A 15,933-nucleotide genomic window follows, 5' to 3' on the forward strand; every position below is an offset into this window, starting at 1 on the left:
AGCAGACATTAGTGTCCAGAATTAACCATTTCCTGAGGTTTTCCTTTTTTGGTAACTTCGGTAGAAAAAAATCAATTTCAGCCTATGCTCTCCTAGGGCTTTGCTTATTACATTTTAGGGTTCTGCCTACAAAACCCTTTAATCCCTGACCCTAGTTTGCATTTCCCTTCAAAAAGGGTTACACAAACTGCTTTATATTCTGGATTGGAGCAAATGTGCTCTATATGGTCTGGCTTCCGGCATAAATTAGCGTGAGTCAGCAGAATAGCTCCGCCTTCTCCTTACAGGGACCTCAACTCTGAGAACCTGTCACAAGACTCCACTCCTTTGGTACTTGTCCTTCTCAGTTCCAGGTTATACCCTTCCACTATTATCAGACTTTTCCACACAGGGAACGTTCTCTTTTGTACTTCCCTCATAGGGCAAATATCTCATGCCCTTTTTTTCTGGGCATCAGAGGTCCCTCCTGCTCCAAAATTACAAAGTTCTCTATAAAGGAAATTAAAAAAAATAAATACTTTAGGGTTGACCAAAACATTTTGTTTCAATAACAGTCTTGTTATGATGTCAACTTTTTATGTTGTATTTTGTTATATAAAAAGTCATTTCAAAACAAAAAACTAAAATGTCTCATTCCAAAAATGTCAAAGTAGGATGTCCCAACATTGTAGGAACTTCCCCCCTCTCGATTTCTTTTTTAAACAAAATATCCAGTGAAATTCGTAATATATTTTGATTTCAAGAGAACTGCAGATTTTGACACAATATTCCTCCAAGATTTCTCCAATCAGATCCTTTTAGAAATTTGATTTAAAAAACAGGCTCTTATTTTTGAAAATGTTGGCCCAAATCTTCCCTTAACCAAGATCAAGATGATAAATAATGTAGAGACTTTGTCCCATTAAAAAAAAACAAAAACAAAAAAACAAACAAAACCCACCTTTCGTTTGAGAGTGTTAGGGATTAATTTTTCAACATGTAATTTTTTCATGGTTTTTCCTATAGTAACCTCCAGACTGGATTACTGCATCACCCTCCTCATAAAGCTACTCTTGAAGCCAGTATGACTATATGATGTAATAATATGTTTGACTGTCTGTAAGATGTATGAATTTTCTGCTATTTGATTGATACAACCCTTTTCTCCTTTTTCATTAACTTACATCTACCATTAATTTCATGGCTTTCAAATTCAATGTTTGAACATTTCCTTAAGTGATTCTTTTTTAATTAAATACATATTTAACACAGTAAAAAATATTTATAAAACACCCAAACTAATTCTGCTAGCGATGGACTAGCAGCTTGGTAAAAAAAAAATTATTGATGGCATATCACATTGGTAGATGTGCAGGTGAATGGACCCCTGATGGTGTGGCTGATGTGGTTAGGTCCTATGATGGTGTCTCTTGAATAGATATGTGGACAGAGTGGGCAATGGGGTTTGTTGCACGGATAGGTTCCTGGGTTAGTGTTTTGTTGTGTCGTGTAGTTGCTGGTGAGTATTTGCTTCAGGTTGGTGGGCTGTCTGTAAGCGAGAACTGGCCTGTCTCCCAAGGTCTGAGAGAGTAAGGGATCATCCTTCAGGATAGGTTGCACATTCTTGATCACGTGCTGGAGAGGTTTTAGTTGGGGGCTGAAGGTGACGGCTAGTGGCGTTCTTTTATTTTCTTTGTTGGGCCTGTCCTGTAGTAGATGACTTCTGGGTACTCTTCTGGCTCTGTCAATCTGTTTCTTCACTTCAGAAGGTGGGTATTGTAGTTTTAAGAATGCTTGATAGAGATCTTGTAGGTGTTTGTCTCTGTCTGAGGGATTGGAGCAAATGTGGTTGTATCTTAGAGCTTGGCTGTAGACATTGGATCGTGTGGTGTGGTCTGGATGAAAGCTGGAGGCATATAGGTAAGTAAAGAGGTCAGGAGGTTTCCAGTATAGGGTGGTTATGTGACCATCGCTTCTGTGCACTGTAGTGTTCAGGAAGTGGATCTCTTGTGTGGACTGGTCCAGGCTGAGGTTGATGCCTCAAGGACTTCTCGTTGTTTTTACTTATTGCTCTATCCACTTCTCTACTTCTAATTTGGCTTGGTCCTAATACCACTTCCAGATATTTGGTTAAATGTTACATAAAACTCAGTAGAGCCTTAAATTAAATTTATCTTGTTTCTATGAATACACTTTTGGAACTCTTACAGCAGCTCCAAAAGATTGACACCAACATTTCTTAGGCTCAGGCCACACAGTTTTTCTGTCTAAGACTAAATACTTACGATTCTCTGATGTGCTAATGGAATGAAATCCAAATGTGGAAATTAAAGTATCTAATTAATATTCACTAGTATCATTTTGACAGCCATACAGCAAGACTGAAGTGTTTGCCATTTGCCTGCCTATTGTAAGATATTTCAAAAAGAATATTTCTCATGGTGACTCTTGAGAATGAACTATGGAAGCTGTTGATTTAATGAAAGTTAACACTTTTCCCTTTATGCTTTCACTCTCCATTGTAATCATCTTGTTTCCTAGGTCCAGCTCATCAGTTCCCTCCACGCATGAAGAGAGTTATTAAGGCTCCACAACGGGCACAGCCAGATAAAATTAATACAAGTGTCAAAACCATAGAGTTTATTCTATTTAATCAGATAGTCTTTGTTTTCAAATCACGTTCATATCCAAAATACTAAACTTGTAGAAATGTAGTTTAGCACCACCACCACAGGTAATTTAAACAGTTGAAATGCCTAAAACTATAGCTACCTACAATAATTTTTTGATGATGGTAAGAAAAAGAAACACAGATTTAAGTCAATCTAATTATGCTCCACAGCTGAAGAAGTCTAATCAAAAGAATTATAACAGCATAGATCTAAAAATCAAATCATGTGGTAAGGTAAAGTCTTTGTACCACTTTACTCATAGTGTGGGCTCTCTGACCGGCTAGGAGATTCTCTATTCTAATCTAGACAGGTGCTTATACTACATTGGTCACCACAGTGTCTGAATGCCTAGCTCAACCCCTGTCTGCTACTATCTTCTCAAATACACATAAGGACACAGATTAAGATGGGACTGTAATTCTTCCTCTGATGAGGACTTGTTTATAGTTATCTGTGCCTTTGGAAACTCCCTTAATGTTGTCAGCTCTCTGGAATTTATTGTGATTTTTGCCCCTGCTGCAGACAATCATGTGATGATGGGAAAAAGTATAGCCTTCATACCATTTGGGGGAAGCAAACAAGAAAGAGGGAGGGACTCCCCTACACTCTGGCCTGGAACCCAGTGAAAAGTACATTCAACTGCAAGCTCAAAGACTCAGAGTTCTAGTCCCAGCTCACTTACTGACTGCTGTTAATATTTTTGTGCCCTTCACAACTTACTATGAACCAAAGTTTCATTCTTTAGGGGGTAGCTATCACTCAGTTTCATGGGTAAGACAAGCAAGAGCTTGCACAAGGTCCCTTCAGGAGGAGCTATGGACAGAACCCAGGACTCTAATATAACCATCAAGTCTCAACCACTTTGCCAAACAGTCTTTCAGAAGGAACATGACAAATTAGGTGCTTGTGCCACCCACATTAAACAGTGTGGCTCTGTGTCATCCTCTAGTGGCTAGACCACATATGATGTCTATGATTCTTCTATTACTTTCATACTAAGACACATCATGTTCTTTAGCTCAAGTGGTAAAGGCTCTTTTTATTTTTTACATATAGAGGTCCCAGGCTCCATTCCAACAGATGAGCCAGACAGGAGTGATGTTACATTTAGCTATACTTTCTGTAACCATACAGAAACATTCAGCTCACAGAGCCAGAAACAGAAATCAAGAATCCCAATGTCTAGTGTCCTACTGCTTAGGAATACTTATTCAGTCCCCCAGGGCAATCTGTGTATGGTGCATATGTCTTTCTCTCCATATGGGCTGGTGCACAAAGAATAAAAGCATTGTCCCCCACCCTTCACTTATTTTTCGCAGTTTCATAGAGTATAAGGCTAGAAGAAACCATTGGATCAGTCTGACCTCCTGTTTACCACAGGCCATCAAATTTCATCCAGATACCCCTATATTATGCCCAAAGACTTTAGTTAGGTCAAAATATTTCAGTTCTCAGGAAACTGTGTGCCACAGATAGAGAACAGAAGAGACCAAGGTACTACCAATGCCCAAGGCCCCTGTAATGGCAGGGAATTGAAAGGTGAGATGTGCCCAGATGTACAGGTGCACTGGGGGGGGCGGGGGGGAATATTTTCACTAATGGGGCTATTCTATCTGTGCTGCAGCCATGGAGATAGGCCTGGTGGCAACCAAAACAGGGGTTGCGACAACTGTGCACTGCTGGGACTGCACATGCATGTAGACACACACCAGGAGAGTTACAGGCATGCTAGACAGATTCAGAATGGTTTCTGCCCTTTTGGATAAGGGACAGGGCCAAAAGGATTATGCTGATTGGGCCTTTTGGATCAATTATGGTTTGAGAGACAGATACACACACACTTTTTTAACAAATATAAATATAAATATTAAGCCTTTTATCATATCTGTAGCATGCTTAGCTCTATGAATCCCTTGACCTGGTTGTGACTTCTTCGAGCTTGTAATTATACAGTGTACATTTTAAAAGCCTTCCAGACTTTGCTTTAAATTAAGTACTGAAAATTCACAAGCAATTTAATCCCTACCATCTAAGCATCAGCACAATTATAATTACTGCTTTTTAAATATAAAAACACATGGCTTATTGAAGTGTCCTGAAGAAGCTAGAAGTTTTAGACTCCAAAAGGAAGTATGTGTCATTATTAGGCACAGTGCTGAAATATATGATTAAACAACTTATCGTGCACCACCAACTCAGTTTTGCAAAAGAATGTCATTGTTTTATCATCACTCACTGGCAAAAGCCCAGTGCGTCATCACTATTGGCTCCAAACCGAAGCCACAGAGCTCTTGTGACAACCAGAAGCAGTTCCATAGGAGACAGATAGAGAAGCTAACTTTAGAACAATAGATAAGATTAAGATCTCAACAGAAAAGATTAAGAGTTTAAAGTTCATTTCAGAGGCAAAGGTCAGGAATTTTAAAAATGCATAGGGCATTTTTTCTATGAGTTACCTGACAGCTCTCATCTCAAAGGAGAAATATATCCTAAGGCAGCTCTCAAGAGAACTGAATGGTCCAGGCAGGAAAGGAGTTGAAAATGAAGAGGTCACTGACACAGAAAAGGCCAAGACTGTAGTAATCAAAAGTTCTTACCATTTGATTGCCATGTAAACGCGAGTGATAACGTACAAGTGGTCACATCACAAATACCATCTAAACTCACTTCACAATTGGAACAATTGTTAATAGTCTCAGATGAAAGACAAAGAAAAGACTAAATAGTCATGGAGACTGAACTACCCTACAGAGGTGGCCACGTTTATGGGTATATCTTCACTAGACAGTTAAATACTCTTACCCAAGTGTTACCCCCCACTTCACCCATCCCCACTATCCACACTGCAAAACCTTTGACACAGTTTGGAGGTAACTTTAAGGCCAGGCTTGGAATATAGGTTAGGTTTGCAATGAGGATGCAGACCGAACCCCGCCCCACAAAAGTACAGATAGTCCTCCAATGCCTTTCCCACAGATCCCCCTTGAAAACAGACAAGTTCTCCTTCAACTGACACAACTGACTGGGAAAGAATCCTTGAGTGTCTCAGCACAAAGAACCATGGGCTTTGCTCCCAGACACATACAGGCGAGAGCAGAACCAGTGAGGATACAGTAACATGGGCAGGGTTTTGCTGTAGGGATGTTCACACCTGGGCTAAGCTAAGACTCATGTGCCAATCACTCAGGCTAACTATGCAGAGAAGACAGTCCTCATATCAAGATTGAGCCAAGTTGGTAAGATAGTGTGAAGAAGCTTCCACTGCCATGCTGGGCCCAATATGTAGTCAATGGAAGGAAATTAATTCAGTGAAATTTATGCCAATTACACTTAAAAACATGTCAAATGCCTTAGATAAAGAGAGATCTCCTCAGTATTTTGTACATGTAAGGAATGCTGCAAATGCTAAATATCAGGCCTGGCTAGGAAATATTGTAAATACTGAGATAATGGTATCGAAGGTAACTGTCAATTTTCTCAGAATGACCACTGTAGAGAAACAACTTTTAGGTATTAACAGACACAAATCTATCTAGGTACTTCAGGGCTGACATTTTCAATGCATGAAAGTTTGAGCACCATTCTCTCAACAAATTTGAAAAAAGGCGAGCACACAATCTCACTGGCTCTCAGTGAGATTTAGGCTCATAAATCACTTCTGGAAATAGGACATTGGCATGTTTGAAAATTTTGCCCTCCTAGATGATAAAGCTTAAGCAACAGATACATTGCTACTGAGCATGTTCAGGAGAACCAACAACAATTTTTTAGCCTCTCCCTTTATGACATAAAACAGGTCAGTGAGTGCAAAGGGCTGTGGCTGTTTCTAACAAGGGGACTAGCCAGGAACAAGGGCTGATGCTGGGATAATTACAAAAAGCAACTGAAACACTGAAACAAAAAGAATAAATTTTTCCCCATTGTCCCGCTGCTAAAAATTCCTTAACATTAAGAAAGGGAGAATGTTGTAGGGACAGTGTTTGAGGACCCCCTAAAAATTCAAATGGAAGTGAGGACCCTTTTTGAAATTAGACAGTGTGGGGACTTCTGGGGTCCATGGACCACAGGTTGAAAACCACTGTTGTAGACGCATGCTGGAGGCAGCTAGATGGTACTACAGTTACTAAAAATGTTAAAAATATAATAAGATAAACTACATTGCTTTTAAGAGAGATTTCAGATGCATTTTTTAATTCAGGCATTGCTACCATTTTTTCTCCAATTTACACATATTTGGTGGAACTGACTGACAGTCCTAGAGCCAGAACATATAAAGCATAGGCAGCTAACAGAGCAAACTTTTCTCTCAAGGTCCTGCTGGAGAGTTGAATCTTCAAATCCATTCCACCCCTGGCAACTCCAATTGTAGTTTTGTGATGTTTCTAATACTGCTGAAAATGAACTGAGATCACCAACTCATTCTGCACAGGCCACCAAATAGCAATTATATGATAACTGTCAATTGATACTAATCTGGCCTGGTTTCTAAAATATATAGAAATGAAAGCCTCTTCTGTCCATCACTAATCTCAAATCCACCCACATTGTTTCTATTTTTTTCATAAATGAAAATTCCATACCTGAAATTATCCTATTGTGTTTGAAATAAAAACTCAGGAAGATACAGCACTTCAAGACAAAGAACAAAAATTCTACATTTGTAGATAATTATGCTGATTCTGCTACACTTCTTAGTTTAAAATAAATGGATGATAATACAGAGCTGGGAAGACAGCCAGAAGAGTAAAGCTGTGTCCTAGTCACATAAAAAATGTTCTATAAAACAAAACTTTGATCAACATTTTTCTTAGTGGGTTTTCTTTCTTACTTCCTAATGTTCTAATTATGTGTGATTTGTTTGTCCAAGGAATGCATACAGGATGCAGAAATTCCTGTTTAAAAAGGATCACTAAGGAATTTAATATTAAAACAAACAGGAACTGTACTTGAGTTACGTTAAAAGCAGCATAAAAATGTAGGACTTGAGAAGGGACCTCAAGGAGTCATCACAACCAGCTCCCTGTACCAACTAAACCTAAACACCTGTCAGGGATTGTCTATCTAACCTGTTGATAAAAATCTCCAGTGACAGAGATTCCACAGCTCCCCTTGGAAGCCTATTCCAGAACTTAACTACCCTTATAGTTAGAAAGGGTTTCCTAATAACTAACCTAAATCTCTGTAGCTGAAGATTAAGCCCATCACTACTTGTCCTACCTTTAGTGGACATGAAGAACCATTGATCACTATCGTCTTTATAACAGCCCTTAACATATTTGATAGTTAATAGGTCCCCCCTTGGTTTTCTTTTCTCAAGACTAAATATATCCAGATTTTTTAACCTTTCCTCATAGGTCAGCTTTTCTCAGTCTTTTATCATTTTTGTTCCTCTCTCCAGTTTAACCATTGGACACAATACTCCAGCTGAGCCCTCACCAGTGCCAAGCAAAACAGGACAATTGCTTCCCATGTCTTACATACAACACTCCTATTGATAACATGGTAACTTTTTTGTAACTGTCCCATATTGTTGATGCACATTCAGTTTGTGATCCCAGATTTTTTTCAGCAGTACCACCACTAGCCAGTTATTTCCCAATCTGTATTTGTGCATTTGAGTTTTCATGCTCAACTGTAGTGCTTTGCATCTCTCTCTATTGAACTTCACCTTGCTGATTTCAGACATATTCTTGAATTTCTCAAGGTCGTTTTAAATTTTAATCCTATCTTCCAAAGTGCTTGCAAGCCCTCCCAGCTTTGTGTCATTCGAATTTTATAAGCACACTGATCACTCCATTATCCAATCATTAATGAAAATATTGAATAGTACCAAATCCACCCCTGACCCATGTAGAACCCACTAGACACATCCTTCCAGTTTGACACTGAAACATTGATAACTACTCTTTGAGAACAGTCTTTCAACCAGTTGTGCACCCTCCTTATAGTAATTTCACTTAGACCACATTTCCTTAGTTTGCTTATAGGAACATCATGAGGGGCTGTGTCAAAATCCTTACTAAAACTGAGATAAATCACATCTTCAGCTTCCCCCTCATCCACTAGGCCAGTAACCCTGTCAAAGAAGGAAGTTAGGGGTTTGGAATGGCTTGTTCTTGACAAATTGATGCTGGCAATTCCATATAATCCTATGATCCTCTTTGTGCTTATACACTGATTGTTGTTCCAGTATCTTTCCAGGTATGGAAGTTAGGCTGAATGGTCCATAATTCCCAAGGTCCTCTCTGTTCCTCTTTTTAAAGACATGTACTATGTTTGCCCTTCTCCAGTCCTTTGGGACCTCACCCATCCTTCAAGAGTTCTCAAAGATAATTGCTAACTGTTCCAAGAATGCTTCAGCTAGTTCCTTACATACCCGAGGATGAAATTCATCAAGCCCTGCTGACTCGAATACAACTTCATTTCACTTCTTGACTCCTTTTCCTGTTTCCGCTTGTGAGATTGGAGGTGTCAATATTCTACAACATCCCTTCCACTTGTTGGCACGGGTTTGTAGATCTTGGAGTTTCAGTCCCTTTGTCTTCAAACATCCCTTAACAGAGCCTTTCCATCCTATCCTTGTGCTTCCACTTCCTTTTTCTTGTTGTCCTTTTCTCACCAGGCTCTCTTTGCTGGCCGTTCTTCTTCCATTCTTATCAGCCAACTGAAATGTGCACTCTGCAGCCTATCATAGAGTTCATCTTCCCCCTAATTTCCTCCATGCACACACTGTCTCCCATCCACTTCTCTATCACTCTCCTCACTACATTATTTTCTGTTACCTGTATCTTGTTTTCTTTCAACTCTGTAAGACCCTCCATTTTCAAACCATAGAACAGCCAGGGATAAACACATGCAGCATATGCTTCTCCTTCAATTTTGTTACTTAATTGCCAGTCCCACAATACTCCTGTCACATTTTTCATTGCTGCCCAGCCACACTGGATGGTTCTTCTCGACTATCCAGATCTCTCTCCTATGTAAGTGTACTTCCCTAGTGTACACACTTTTTCTTCTGATTCAGCTTCTCTCCTGCAACTTCAATCAACAGCTCTTCTTCCACCTTCCCTACTTACATTTAACTTCAGATTTCTTTGAGTTTGTCCTCAAATACAGACACATACTCCGATATCATATTGACCAAAGTCTCATTCCTGTCAACTCAGGTAAATATTCTTTAGCCTGTTCTTTCACTATTTTGGCTTGCATTCCTTCCCCCTTGTTAATATTGTGTTGAGTATCTGGTCACCATTAACCCTTTTAGTGAAGACTGACGCAAAACAAGTATTAAACATCTCAGCATTTTGATGCCACCAGTTCTCTCTCCTTCCATACTGAATAGAGGACTGGCACGTCCTTTCTCCTACATGCCTAATGTACTTAAATAACCTCCTCTTATTGCCTTTTATGTCAGGTGTAACTCATTTGTGCCTTAGGCCTTTCTGATTTTGTCCTGCATGCTTCTACTATTTTTTGTTCTCCTCCTTCACGATTTGTCCATGTTTCTATTCTTTGTAGGATTCCTTTTGGATTTTCAGGTCATTAAAGAGCTCTGCTGGAGACATACTGTCCTCTTCCTATCTTTCCTTCGCAACATAACAGGTTTGCTGTTCTACCTTTAATACTGTTTTATTGAAGCTCTCCTGAACTTCTTTATCCCTTAGATTTTCTTCCCTTGGAGATTACCTATAAGTTCTCTGAGTTTGTTGAAGTTTGTTTTGGAAGTCCATTGTCCTTATTCTGCTGTTCTGACTCCTTCCTTTCCCGAGAATTATGGAATTTATCATTTCATGACGACTTTCACTCAAAATTGCCTTCCACCTACAGACTCACTAGCAATTCCTCCCTATTGGTCAGAACCAAGTCTGAAATGGCTGTCTGCTGGTTCTTTCTAAAACAAAAAGTTGTCCATAATATATTCCAAGAACTTGTTGGAAAATTTTTATTTTGCTGTATTATTTTCTCAACATATCAGAGTAGTTAAAGTCCCCCATGGACTACCAGAGCTTGTGTTTTGGATATTTTTGTTGTTTGTTCTAGAAATGCCATATCCTCCTCCTCTCTTCCTAATCTGGTCGTCTGTAGTAGACTCCTACCATGAAGTCACCTCTATTTTTCCCCCTTTTATCTTTACCCAGAAACTTTCAACTGGTCTGCCTCAAACCTACTTCTGGACAGCAAAACAAGTTAAGAGACACTGTGTAAAAATTAAAACAAATGTTGAGATCATTGTACCTCTACTCAACATTTAAATAGTACATTTAATTCTACATTTAGAACGTAACAGGCAAAAAGTCCCTTGTTATGGTGACATCTGAGAGAGGCACATGAAACAATCAAATTATCCATCTGCCTATGGAGGATAGAGGGAGATGTGATGGCCCTGCCATGATCTAATCCTGGGGTAAGAAAAGAGCCTAAGTATTTTGTCAAGTATCAGAGGGGTAGTCGTGTTAGTCTGGATCTGTAAAAGCAGCAAAGAGTCCTGTGGCACCTTATAGACTAACAGACGTATTGGAGCATGAGCTTTCATGGGTGAATACCCACTTCGTTGGGTATTTTAAATCTTATGCTTACACTAGTACATGAAACACAGCATCTGAACTGATTCTGGGTAATGGAATTGTGCTTAACCCTATAGACACGAGACAGGAATAACTATAAATGGCTCCTTCTCCATTTACCTGGTAGCCAACATTCTAACATTTTATAGGAAAAATGTTTCTATGATTCATGTGTAGAAACAGAGAGCTGGAAGAAAACCCTATATTATCAATACCATAGGGCTCTTTTCAGGGCTAAGTTAAACAGTATGCAATAGAGATTTTTTTTCTCAGTATATAGTACCAAGCAATTGAATAGTGTCTCTCAGAAAAACTATATCCCTAAAAATTTTTCAGAATTGCTGTAAATTAGTTATGTAGCTAGTATGTTTTGATTTTACTTTCCTGAAAGAGTAATAGGAAATTCAAAGGGCTAGGGCAAGACTTCACACCCTGAAATCCAAACAGTGAGGTCAGTTGTAGACAACCACCTCCACACCACCCTTAGCACATAAGGAGAACTATAGACAAATTGTGTATAACACCACCAAGTTAAGGGGGCACTTAGATACGAAAGTGATAGTCACCTTGGAAATATGTAAGTAGCACTGCGTAGCATGGCATAACATGTACCCAGGTATAGCACGGAGTTGTCATAGCTCTTTAGAAAGTAGAAAGTATTCTTGGCTTTTTGAATAAAGAAACCAATTCTGGTTGGTCTTTGACTTTTCTGTTACCCCATGGGGTCAAAGATGGAAATGACCAGCTTGCTATGGAAGGACGTGTCTACGCAGCATTGCCTACAAATACGTTTTATTCTCACACACTATGGGTTTGACAATGGAGATGGATAACAGGGGTCATGTGAGAAAGCCTGAAAGAGATCTTCCCAACTTAATAAGAAAGCACTCTGTTAAAAGCTGTTCATTTTTTCATTCCACTCTTGGTTATGCTTCCTCAGGTCTCCATACTGGTTTACCATTGATCCATTTATTAACAAAGAATAAACTTCTTTAAGTAGAACACAGCAGTCAAACATATTCAACACCAGTGCCTTACAGAACAATGCAAAAGGTATAATGATCTAGGATTGCTTATTAGCAGCTGTAAAAATTCATCTCTTTTTTCTTGAAAGAAAACATTTATTCAGGGTAGGCAATGCCAGTGCCCTGAAATATATACTGCTTTAGGGATCAGGCAGTTCTTGGCAGAGAGTTTTCTACGTAACATACAGATGGGAAAAAAAACAAGACATAGAAAGACTAGTTTACTTGTTCAAAGTTACAAAGCTCAGGGAATACAATCCCAGGATCCAGACTCCCAGCCCCCAACCCTAACCACAATCCAAAGGAGGCAGATGTTGAGCCTGTTAACCTTGACATAGTTTCTTTATATACCCCACGGTAGTTATTACTATTTCTTGGAACTAACACTTTTCTTCAGCATCTTCCATCCAAAGAATAGAAAGACCTTTCCAAGCAGTAACTAATTATTCCTACCACCACCTCTGAAAAGCAGATCCATATTCTTTCCTTTTTGTAAATGGGGAAACTGAGAAACAGAAAGGTTAAGTGGCCAACACAACGTTTATAGCACAGCTGGGAATAGGCTCCAGATCTCCTGATTCCCTCTGATGTGTCTGGGCCACAAGACTATTCTTCAACTCATTATTGCAATAAATACTGCAAGAATGGTGACTTGTTAAAGGTAAGCAGTTAGAAGCCTACTTTATATTAAGAACAAAACTTATTCTTTAGCACAGTTAGTTTTAACTCAGATATTTATTTGAAATTTGTAATTGCATATATTTTTGCAACACTTAAAAAGTTACTGTTTAAATGACAGATTCAGTATCCATTAAGCAAGGCTTACCATAAATAGCCTTTGCACTTGCTTTCGAACTTTGTTCCCTCTCCGCCTGAGCAAACGTTGGCGAACCATATCCACTAGAAGAAAAGATGTGTGGTTAGTCTATTTATAAATTGATTTGGTATCTTTTGCTAAAGAGTATCTGAGCTTTGTAAACATTTTCAAATACATATACCACATATGTATACAACAGTACTTCCTGCAGGGGCCATGCGAATGAACACCCCACCTCATGTACATACATAACTACACATGAGCTACTTTGACTGTAAGATCTTGGGGGCAGGGATCATCTTTTTGTTCTGTGTTGGTACAGTGCCTAGCACAACGGGGTCCTGGTCCGTGACTGGGGCCCCTAGGTACTACCACAGCACAAATAATAAAATAGATTCATAATTTCATAGATTTGAAGGCCAGAAAGGACCACTGTGATCAGATAGTCTGTCTTCCTGCGTTACACAGGTCATAGAACTTCCCCAAAACAATTTCTGTTTTCACTAGAGCACATCTTTCAGAAAAACCCTGATAAATACCAGATTTTTTTTTTATTTTGGTGGGATTTTACCTTTTCTTCTATGCTTAACTTACTACTGCTTCTGTATTATAAAAGAGAGACGGGGGAGGGAGAGAGGGAGGAAGGAGAATATCTGACCGCCCACGGCTAAAAGGAAAGGGCAAGCAATGTCCTCACTATGTAAAAACAAGAACGAATTATATGTGGCTTCAATTTAAAGAACGAACAACATTGGAAGTATTGATAATGTAAATTCCATCTTCATAGAAACAGGCTCTGATATTAAAAATGAGATGCTTGGGTTCAGCATCGACTTAACCATTTCACGTTCTAGACAAAGTAGTATGACAGCTTTAAGAAAATAAATATCTTATTGCCACTATGACGCATCTCCATGTTGCAGACAGCCTGAAGAGATTATTCAACAATACAGATTTAAAATTATAATCAGTAATACTAATCGAAAAATGATATATATATAGATGTCATTTGTCACTTTGATTACGTAGTACAGAAACTGAAACTTCCCTTACAGAAACTTGGCATTTTTTTCAGGAGACAAATTAAAAAAAAACTTTTCAAGATTTTGATTATTACTACTCTCAACATCTGAAACTTAAGTACAAATGGAAAAAATATAAAACTTTTTTGGGGGTATGCAGGTGGCAGGTAACAGAGAGTGAGGGAAGAGACTTACTTTATTTGAGAAGAGTAACTTCCATATACACTAGGAGGGGTATTTGAAATATGTCCATTCATTCTGGTCTTCACTCACTCAGGGGAACAATCTAGAGAAGAAAAAAAACAACATATGAAATTAATGTATTGTACAATATATAGGTTTGTTATAGATGTACCGTATTTTTCCAAGTGTTTTTACATTTCAAATTAGGGAGGAAAAGGAACCAATAAGTTAGATTATTATTTGCAGTGGCAGAGCACCTCGGGCTGCCAGTCACAGACCAGGACCCCTTTGTGCTAGGCACTGTCCAAGCACAGAACAGTGTAGGTAAATTAGCAGCCTTTATTTTGATTTAATATTCTTTTGTAAAGACTTCTCAAATAAAGCAAAGTAGTTGACAAAAAGAGTGATATTTAAACTTAAAGATTCTACTACTCTTTCTAAAAGAGTAACTGGCTTAGTCAATGTGTTTCATTTCAAACTAAAAACACTGAATTGAATTTTTTTTTAAAGTTAATAGCTATGTTGTTCTATTTATAAAATGTATCAGCTAAATAGCTACATCGCTTCTACTTAGAATTAAAGAATATCTAAGGAGACATGTTTAAAAACTGTGAGGTTTAAAATCCATTGGAGGGAATATTCTGAAAGTTTAAATTTAAAGGGAGTTAGGTAAAACACAGTGGTTTGTGTCTGAGATAACTCTAAGCAGTAGGCCTACGCTGGCTGGAAGGCTGTAAACCCCTTTAATTTGGGTATGCCTTCACTAGCTTGGCAGCGCTTTAACGTGGCTGTGTAGTCGAGGCACCAATGCTGGAAGAGAGCTCTCCCAGGGCTGTAAAAAACCCACCCCCATGAGGGGAGTAGCTCCCAACGCTGGTACTGTCTACACTGGCACTTTACAGCATTGAAACTGGTAGCACTTGTGGGGGGGGGTGTTCTTTCACACCCCTGAGCGAGAACATTTCAGCACTGTTAAGTGGCAGTGTAGACAAGGCCTTAAATGTATCCTTTCAAGTAAAAACTGAGACTGAAATAACACTGGATTTCATGATCCTATAAAGACAGAGAAATCATCATACAAAGTATTAGGAAGGATATTCTACCATTTACACATGGAGGATTTATATTAATTTGAAAGCTTTCAATGTATCAATGGATAGGTGGGAAAAACAGACCTCTTGATCTTCGGGAAATAGCCAAAACAAGTACTGATAATGCAAATGCTACTAAAAGGGAACAGACAGCTACTTAGGAATATGGGAATTGCCATACCAATACTGAACATATGGCTCCATCTATATCAGTATCTTGTATTTGAAATTTAATGTTTTAGAAGAAGGCAAAAACCCATTTCCACAGTAAGCATAATTTGCTTTACTATACCATATGGAAAATTACTTCCAAGTACACTTTGCAATCAGGTTATACCTTGAAGCACTAAGGATTGCTAATCCTTACACTAACTATATATATATATAGTTAGTGTAACCGCTCCTGATATTTTATTCAGACAAATGTCTAATCTTTTATTGACACTTCATATGAAATTTTCCTTAATATCCTGAAGCACTGAGTTCCGTAGATTAGTTATATATTACGTAAAAAGAACTCACTTCTATCCATTTTAGATTTGCTGCCTTTCATTTTTAATTGTTCTCTCCTTGTTTTATA

General features: G+C 38.6%; 1 protein-coding gene across 9 annotated transcripts in view; it reads right to left on the bottom strand.

The window, feature by feature from the left end:
* EPS8 (epidermal growth factor receptor pathway substrate 8) overlaps positions 1 to 15,933 on the bottom strand; it is a 212,708-nt gene that overhangs the window by 68,020 nt on the left and 128,755 nt on the right. For all 9 annotated transcript variants that reach the window (XM_044992386.1, XM_044992416.1, XM_044992406.1 and 6 more), the window contains 2 exons: positions 14,275 to 14,365; positions 13,067 to 13,140 (listed from right to left, as the gene is read on the bottom strand). In XM_044992386.1, coding sequence (XP_044848321.1) covers positions 13,067 to 13,140; positions 14,275 to 14,336 — 136 coding nt within the window. In that variant the 5' untranslated portion in view covers positions 14,337 to 14,365. The remainder of the gene's footprint in view (positions 1 to 13,066; positions 13,141 to 14,274; positions 14,366 to 15,933) is intronic.

This window comes from Mauremys mutica, chromosome 1, assembly GCF_020497125.1.
Source record: "Mauremys mutica isolate MM-2020 ecotype Southern chromosome 1, ASM2049712v1, whole genome shotgun sequence".
Lineage (NCBI taxonomy): Eukaryota > Metazoa > Chordata > Testudines > Geoemydidae > Mauremys > Mauremys mutica.